Source organism: Exserohilum turcica, assembly GCF_000359705.1.
Source record: "Exserohilum turcica Et28A unplaced genomic scaffold SETTUscaffold_12, whole genome shotgun sequence".
Classification (NCBI taxonomy): Eukaryota; Fungi; Ascomycota; class Dothideomycetes; order Pleosporales; family Pleosporaceae; genus Exserohilum; species Exserohilum turcicum.
In genome coordinates this window covers 1,178,239-1,186,247 of record NW_007359937.1, presented here as the reverse complement: position 1 = coordinate 1,186,247, position 8,009 = coordinate 1,178,239, and the positions used below count along the sequence as shown (strand labels likewise).

Genomic DNA, 8,009 nt, shown 5'->3' with positions numbered 1-8,009 from the left:
GGGGGGGGGGGGGGTGGGGTTAACTGGGTTGAGAGTAGTGCTGGTTGGTTGGTGGTTAGGGGAGGGGGTTAGTTAGTTTACTGGTGCTGGTGCTAGTGCTGGTATTGCATAGGATATAGACGCGAGAAAGAGAGAAAGAGAGAGAGAGGGAGATACACAAAGGTAAGTAGGTGGTAAGTGGTAAGTAGTAAGTGAGAGAGGCAGAGTTTACTATTCCAGTCCATCTCATCCTAGCTGCAACTCGCAGCTCCAGCTCCACAACATGCATGCACCATATTTTCCTTTTCCATTCCATTCCTTTCCTTTCCCTCCCACCTCATCTCCATCTCCATCTCCATATCCATCTCAGTCTCTCTCTCTCTACATGTACTTTCACTTTCACTTTGCCCGCTCTATTATCCTTTACCCTTTACCCTTTTGCCTAGTGTCCGTGTGTCTTACTGTATATTTTCCTGTATCCTTTTTTTTTTCTCTTTCTGTGTGTCTTTGCGCACGCACACATGCATGCATGCAACTTACTTGCATTTACCTTTACGCACACACACACACACACATACACACGCGCCAGCCGGGACATGTCTCATGTCTCATGTCTCATGCCTATTCCCCCCATGTCCATGCTAACGTGTTTGTACCCGGCCTTGCTCTGCACCACGCGACACCCAGGGTAAGTATTTTTACTACTGTATATTTGACTTCACTTCACTTGACCTTTTTATTTTATTTTTTTACAATCTATCAGTTAGTCAGGTCAGTCAAGTCAAGTCACACCTCCCCCTTATTTTTGCCTTTTGCAGCGTGGGTAAGTGAGTGAGTGGGGGTTGCTGAAGTCTTCCTCTTCGTCTCCCACACTCTCTCACCCTCTGCCCTACACTTCCACGCACGCCGGGACTCTATTTCTTTCTTTTTGCAGCTCAAAATTCCGTCTCGGGGCATTTTTGCTTGATTTTATTCTTCTCAGCCTAGTCAAGTCCTGGTCTTTTGATGTTTATTTTTTTTCCAAGTCAGAAGGGTGTGAGTGAGTGAGTGAGTGAGTGAGTGGGTGTGTGAGGAAAGGCAAAAAAGTAAAGTTTAAGTGGAGGGGGGGTGACCACTAGGACCCCCGCTTTTTGTGTTTGGGACTTGGGCGGACTGGCCAGGCTGACGGGCTGAGTGGCTGGGACAAAGATCCAAACGACCTTTCTCGCTACCTCTCCCGCACTCGCTGATTGATTGACTAGTTGATTCACATGTACACCTCCTTTTGGTTTGTTTTCACAACAGTCACAGTCGCAGTCTTATCTTGGGTTTGCGAAAGCTAATAATACATTGCCGTTGGGTTTCTACACCTACACTAGACGGCAGGATGCAACTTCACAGTCCAAACCATGAAAAGAGGGTGTGTGGATACAGGGGTAGAGTGGTTCCGTTAAAGTGGTTGATTTTTCCAACGTACAGGCGTCTTGTCGCCATGGAGGTAGGTGTAATTGATGCACGTTGTGCTTGTAAGCTTTTTTTTTCCTTCTCGCGTGCCAAACCACGTTTTTTGTGGTCTTTGTCCCTTGCCATATCGTCATAGCCTCTGTTTCTACGAAGTAATTTCCAAGTCCCTGCCGCCCCTTGTCCGGTGGCTTTCGTGATTGCTTAGTTCGTCCATGGCTACCTCCATTTCGGAGGCATTTTCAAGGCCGCCTTGGAGGGTCTCGACCGTGTCGCTGACTTGATCTCCGGGAGCCGCTTCGCCCATTCGGGACGTCGAGGTGCTTGGGTTGTTGTCATTGGCCTCTGTACTGGCTGGTCCAAGACCTGGCGTGGGCCGGAAGGTGATTTCGCCCCGGGCGGCGGCGGCCAGACGTTGCTTTTGGCCGGTTTCTCCGGCGCGACCCAGGACGCCGGCAATAACTTGAATGCAGCGGAGGCTACAATCGTGTTAGCAGCAGACCCGTATGCTCGGGCCGGGGCTTTGCTTACCTGTCGTCGTTGGCCGGAATGGGGTAGGTGACCCAAGTGGGATCGGCGTTGGTGTCGATGACGCCAATCGTGGGGATGTTGTTGAGGGCGCATTCGTGGAGCAGCACATAGTTTTCCAGCGGGTTCAGGCAGACGACGAGATCCGGACGCAGGGCAGGGCGGTCGTAGAGCTGCTCCTCGAAGCCGGGGACTTCCTCGTCAAACTCGTTGACAACCTTGGTCTTGCAGCGGCCGAGAATCTGCTGGCCGTTGGTGATGCTGCCGGGGATCCAGCGCTCGAACAGGTGGTAGGCCTTGGCCAGCTCGGCGGCACGCGCAACGGCTCTGTCCTGGCCCTCGCGCGTGCCTACAAACAAGATGATGCCGCCGCGACGGGCGACTTCGTGGACGACCTTGGCGGAGCGGCGCAGGTGGGCGGCCGTGACTTCGAGCGAGATGATGTGGATGCCGTGGCGGATGCCGTGGATGTAGCGAGCATTGGCGGGGTTCCAGAGCGACGTGACATGGCCCTGGTGGGCTTCCGAGGCCAGCAGCAGCTCCAGCGTCACGTCGGCAGGCGAGGGCGGGTGGTTGAGCAGCGTGTGCGGGCGGTAGTGAGGGGCAATGTCAGAGCCCAGCTTTCCCAGCAGCTTGGCTGGGCGAGCGTGGTGTTAGCATGGCGGCAGGCAGTCATGGGCGGTTGGGCGTACCCTGCTGGCGGTACAGGAGGTACTGCTCTGCGACATTGTCGCGGGCGGCAGGCGGAGCGGCGGGCGTGTCGGGGGCAACTGCGGGCACGGGCTGGGCGAGCTGCGTGTTGAGCTGGGCCTCGAGCGACTGTATGTGTTTCACGCTGGTGGCCGTGGCCGCCTCGAGGGCGGCGATGTCGGTGGAGAGCAGGCGGCGGGGCGCGGGCAGGCGGGCGAGGGCGCGGGGGCCTGGCGGCAGAGTCAGCAGGCGGGCGGCGGGCGAGGCATTGGAGGCGAGGGCATACCGCAGCGGGCGGCGAGGCGCCTCACGATCATGGTATGCGGTCGCGGTCGCAGTCGCAGTCGCAGGCCAAGGTCCAAAATCTCGCTCGCACTCGCGATGGTGCCAAGGCGCGGACGGCGCTAAGCCGCTTCGGGCACGCGGTGCCGCCGCCTCGCCTCTCCGTGTGCGTGTGCGTGTGCGTGTGCGTGTGTCTCTCCGCCGGCCTCGCCCTGGCACCCACACCTGCGGCCTGCACCTGTGCCTGCGCCTGAGCCTGCGCCTGCGCCTGCGCCTGCGCCTGTGCCTGTGCCTGTGCCTGCGCGTCCACGCCGAGCAGCCGACACGGCGGCTCGAGCCCGCCCAATCGCCCGCCGCCGTCCGAGGCTGGCGATGCGAGGGTAGACGAGGCAGCGCGAGAGGCGGGCGTCGGTTCCAGTTGAGCGTGCATCGGTCCCACCCGCCAGGGCAGCAGACGGTGCATGGCATATGGCATTCTGCGATTGCCATGGCGCTGCGCGCGGCCGCCCCGTCTGCTGCCCGGCTGCGCGCGCGCCCACGGCCACGGCGACTGCAACGACGGGCTGGCGCTGGCGCTGCTTTTTGCTTTTGCTGGTGGCATGCGAGTGCTGGCGCTGGCACTGGCACTGGCGCTGGTGCTGGCGGTGCTGGCGCGGTGCGGTGCGGTGCGGTGCGGTGCTATGCTGCGACCGCCTTTTCTTTGCCCGCTGCCCGTGCTGGGCCCCAATATTCTGCTCGTGCTCGCACGCACTTGGACACGCCCAAAGCCAAAGCCACTGACATGTTGCCCTGCTCTGCTGCACCCAAACTATCCCGCTCCCGGCCTTTCTTGGCAGCTAGCGCTTTCGACTGACGCTGCACATCTCGCCCTGCACATCCAACCTCCACATCCCCCCTCCCCTCCCACCCCCCATACCCAGACCCAGACCCAGACCCAGACCAACACCCAGACCAACCACCAAGAATCCCACGCCTGCCCTATCCCCCGATCCCCCACTCGCTGCAAATGGCCTGCGGTTGAGTCGCCCCTCGCCCTCGCCCTCGCCCGTCGCCGTCGCATGCGAGCTGCCTCGAGCTGCTGGCTGCTCCTCCCTCTCCTCTCCTCCCCTCCCGCCCCGCCGCCGCCGCCACCACCGCCACAACGCACCGCCCGTCCAAGAAGCGATAGCGCACAACTCCGCCCACGGGCGCCTGCTCCCCCTCGTGGATGCCCACAACCCGGTGCTGGCCGTTCCTCTCTGCAGCCTCTGACCCCCTCGCCCTCGCCCGGCCCCGGTGCCCACCATGAACGGCTATCCCTACCCGACGCGGCCCTACAGCCAGGCCGGCAACGGGCCCATGATGATGAGCATGGAGAGCGACGCTATCAACGGCTTCGACATGTCCGAGGGCCAGTCGCTCGACTCAATGGTGGCCCAGAACGACAAGGAAAACCGCCGGAGGAGCATGCCGCCCTACGCTCGAGGCCCGCCGCAGATGACGTTGGGCAGCCCCGACACGCGCCGGCTGAGCATGATGAACTTTGGCGACCCCAATGGCGGAGACATGGACGACTTCCGCTTCGACATGTCGTCGGCCACCATGGAGAACCTGATGCACAGCGCCAACAACTCGGCCACGCCCGCCTTCCCACGCTCCACGGGCGACATGCACACCGACCAGCTGCCCGCTACCGACCTCGCCATCAACAACCAGTTCCAGGGCCAGGCCTCGCCCTTTGCCCACATGGCCGCACCGGGCTCCGCCTATGCGTCACCCATGCATCAGAAAAACTCGCTCGACCTCGACATGTCATCATATCAAAATGGCATCAACATGTCGCTCGACATGGACGACTCGCTCAACATGATGCCCGCAGACATGAACATGTTTCCCGGCAACCAGTTCAACTCTCCCATGCTCGGCTCGCCCCTCAACCAGGACTTTGCCGGTCCCATGCCGCCCGCCCCACAAGATACAAACTCAAACTCCAACAACACGCCCAACCCCCAGTCCCAGGACCAGTTCAAGCGCCCCTCTGTGAACAACACGCCCGAGGTCAAGTCAGGCAGAGCCGGCTTCCTCAGTCGCACAGTCAGCCAGGACCAGTCCAGCATGCGCTCCACGCCTCGCTCCCAGAGCGAGCGACATTCTTCCAACAGTGTCCCCACGCGAATGACCATGGCCTCTCTCCACAACCAGCAACCCATAGCACAAGACCCTACCCAAGACCTGCCCAAAGAGGTGCTCAACAAGCACTACCGCAACGGCAACGTCCCGCCATGGCCCACGCCTGCTGGCGGATTTCCCTCGACCATGCACCAGAACCCGCACATGAAGACTCAGTTCAAGAACGCCTACTCGTCAACCGGCTTCGACATGCTGGGCGTATTGGTATGTTTTGAGTAGATATGATTGGACGACAGAGAAGCTGACCGCCATCAGATGCGAGTAGCCAGCAGACCGGATCCCCAGATCGATATCGGCTCCGTGGACCTCTCCTGTGCGTTTGTCGTGTGCGATGCCGAACTCGACGACATTCCAATTGTCTATTGCTCCGAAAACTTTGAGCGTCTCACCGGCTACACACGCCATATGATCCTCGGCCGGAACTGCCGCTTCCTGCAGGCTCCCGACGGAAAGGTCGAATCGGGCATCAAGCGCAACTACGTGGATGACGACTCGGTCTACTACTTGAAGAACATGATTGAGAGTCGGTCCGAGGCACAAATCAGTTTGATCAATTACAGAAGAGGTGGACAGCCGTTTATGAACCTGCTGACCATGATCCCCATTGCCTGGGAGCCTGGTGGCAAGACAAAGTTCTTCATCGGTTTCCAGGTCGATCTAGTAGAGCAGCCGGGTGCAATGACGAACAAAAACTCGGGTAGGCCGGCACGCCTCAACCCCTCTTCTCACTCTCGTGTACTAACAACACTGCAGACGGCACCTATAGAGTCAACTACCAACGCGGAATGTCGATACCCAGCTACGTCTTCAGCGATCACCTAAAACCCCCACAGTCTGAGCAAGGCCAGACAATATCAAAAGATGAGGTGTCCAATGTTCTTGCGGCGTACAGTGGAGGCGGCGATTCGGAAATGACAAGACGTGTCTGGGACAAGGTTCTGCTCGAGAACAGCGACGATGTTGTTCATGTATTGTCGCTCAAGGGACTTTTCCTGTACTTGTCCCCTGCTAGTAACCGGATACTGGAATACGACCCGAGCGAGCTTGTCGGAACTGCCCTGTCATCCGTCTGCCACCCCAGCGATATTGTTCCCGTGACCAGAGAACTAAAGGAGACGACCAATGGCGCATCCGTAAACGTCGTGTTCCGGATACGACGCAAGAAGAGCGGGTACATGTGGTTCGAGGGCCACGGCTCGTTGCATACCGAGCAGGGCAAGGGTCGGAAATGCATCATCCTTGTCGGACGGGAACGGCCCGTCTACACACTGAGCAAGGCCATTGTGCGCGAGTCTGGCGGTGTCGGCGACAACGAACTGTGGACAAAGATGTCTACCTCGGGCATGTTTCTGTTTGTTTCGTCAAACGTACGCCAACTTCTCGACAAGCAACCAGAGGATCTGGTTGGGACGAGCATCCAGTCTCTTATGCGCCAGGAGTCCAAGGTGAATTTTGGCCGGATATTGGAGTTTGCAAGAGGCGGCAGAAAGGGCGAGGTGAAGCACGAAATGATCAACAAACGTGGCCAAGTGCTCCAGGCTTTTACCACAATCTACCCGGGAGACGCAGTCGAGGGCCAAAAACCTACTTTTGTGGTCGGACAAACACGACTGCTCAAATACTCACGCAACAGCACGGCCGGCCGTCCTTCCATGTACACAAACAACAAGCACGACCGAGACACTCACCACTCAATACACTCACAATTTTCCGGCGGCGTCTCGCCTCGGCCGCCATCTGGAGCCGGAAACAATGGAACGTCTGGGAACACGGGAAACTCGACCCCGTCGACAGCCACTACCAACCCCCTATTTGTTACCACTGAAGAATCCCCTGCTACGTTTGCTGGCCATAATGGCTTGCAAATTGGACACCAAGATCAAAGTCTTGCATCGGACGACAACGTGTTTGATGAGCTCAAGACAACCAGGAGCACCAGCTGGCAGTACGAGTTGCGGCAAATGGAAAAGCGGAATCGATATTTGGCAGAAGAGGTGCAGAGCTTGCTGGCAGCCAAGAAGAAGCGAAAGCGGAGAAAGGGCGCAGGCCAGATGCAAAAGGATTGTGCAAATTGCCACACGAGACAAACACCCGAGTGGCGCCGCGGGCCTTCTGGAAACCGTGACTTGTGCAATTCGTGTGGACTGCGGTGGGCGAAGCAGGTGAGTGACGTGTCCCCTTTGCGAAGCGACTTGTAGAGCCTAGGCTAATGCTGGTGCGTTCATAGCAAGGACGAGTATCACCGAGAACGTCTTCGGCCGCAAGCGACAAGAGCAAAAAGAGCGCCTCACCCCGCCACCTCCAAACAGGCCATCAAAACCACCAGTCGATCCTACCCAATTCCAAGTCCGAGGCCGGACAGCCAGTATACAGCCCTTCAACATCCATGGCCACACCCAGCAAGCGATCGCCGCAACATGGCAGCATTAGCGAATCCCATGCCCCCAAGGCGGCACGTACAGAAACCGCCTCTGCGCAAGGCTTCATTCCACCACCGGCCATTGACGAAGTTACAGAGCCGGATTCATAAAGATTGACGTTTGCGCCCCTTCCCGTGCCTCCTCTTGTTTCGCGTCATTTTCGTCTTTGGTCAAACGATACCCCAGTACACTTTGTTTCCTAGTTTTATTTAACGGCCTTGACAATCACTTGGCAGTGATATTGGAGACCATTTAGATATCTCCCGTGTTTGTTTCTTTTTCTCCCATTGTCGTTTGCATCCTCTTTTTTATTCATCTATTTATGGTTTCCTGGGTTGGATGCTGGGTTATCTATCAGGGAGCTATGTCATGTACTCGCATTACAATGCTTTGCTTCTAGTCGTCGACTGGATTGTGAGGCGTAAAAAAATCTGTCTTGTAGATATTGGGACATTTCCTCATTAGTGCTGGAGAGAGAGAGAGAGAGAGAGAGAGAGAGAC

At 57.7% G+C, this 8,009-nt stretch overlaps 2 protein-coding genes across 2 annotated transcripts; one reads left to right on the top strand and one right to left on the bottom strand.

The window, feature by feature from the left end:
• Positions 1 to 1,567: 1,567 nt before the first annotated feature.
• Positions 1,568 to 2,954, bottom strand: SETTUDRAFT_159372 (uncharacterized protein; the record flags this gene model as incomplete). The annotated part of the gene is made up of 4 exons (XM_008024535.1): positions 1,568 to 1,898; positions 1,951 to 2,584; positions 2,640 to 2,867; positions 2,924 to 2,954. The coding sequence occupies 4 exons, from the start codon at positions 2,952 to 2,954 to the stop codon at positions 1,568 to 1,570; spliced, it is 1,224 nt and encodes a 407-aa protein (XP_008022726.1).
• A 1,228-nt stretch (positions 2,955 to 4,182) lies between these two features.
• Positions 4,183 to 8,009, top strand: SETTUDRAFT_127232 (uncharacterized protein). The gene is made up of 4 exons (XM_008024534.1): positions 4,183 to 5,292; positions 5,344 to 5,785; positions 5,842 to 7,250; positions 7,316 to 8,009. The coding sequence occupies exons 1-4, from the start codon at positions 4,204 to 4,206 to the stop codon at positions 7,616 to 7,618; spliced, it is 3,243 nt and encodes a 1,080-aa protein (XP_008022725.1). The 5' UTR covers positions 4,183 to 4,203; the 3' UTR covers positions 7,619 to 8,009.

Coding starts and splice junctions, on each gene's coding strand:
- SETTUDRAFT_127232 (XM_008024534.1), top strand. CDS start 4,204: ATGAACGGCTATCCCTACCCGACGCGGCCCTACAGCCAGGCCGGCAAC. Junction 5,293..5,343: donor TCGACATGCTGGGCGTATTG/GTATGTTTTGAG, acceptor GACCGCCATCAG/ATGCGAGTAGCCAGCAGACC. Junction 5,786..5,841: donor AATGACGAACAAAAACTCGG/GTAGGCCGGCAC, acceptor ACAACACTGCAG/ACGGCACCTATAGAGTCAAC.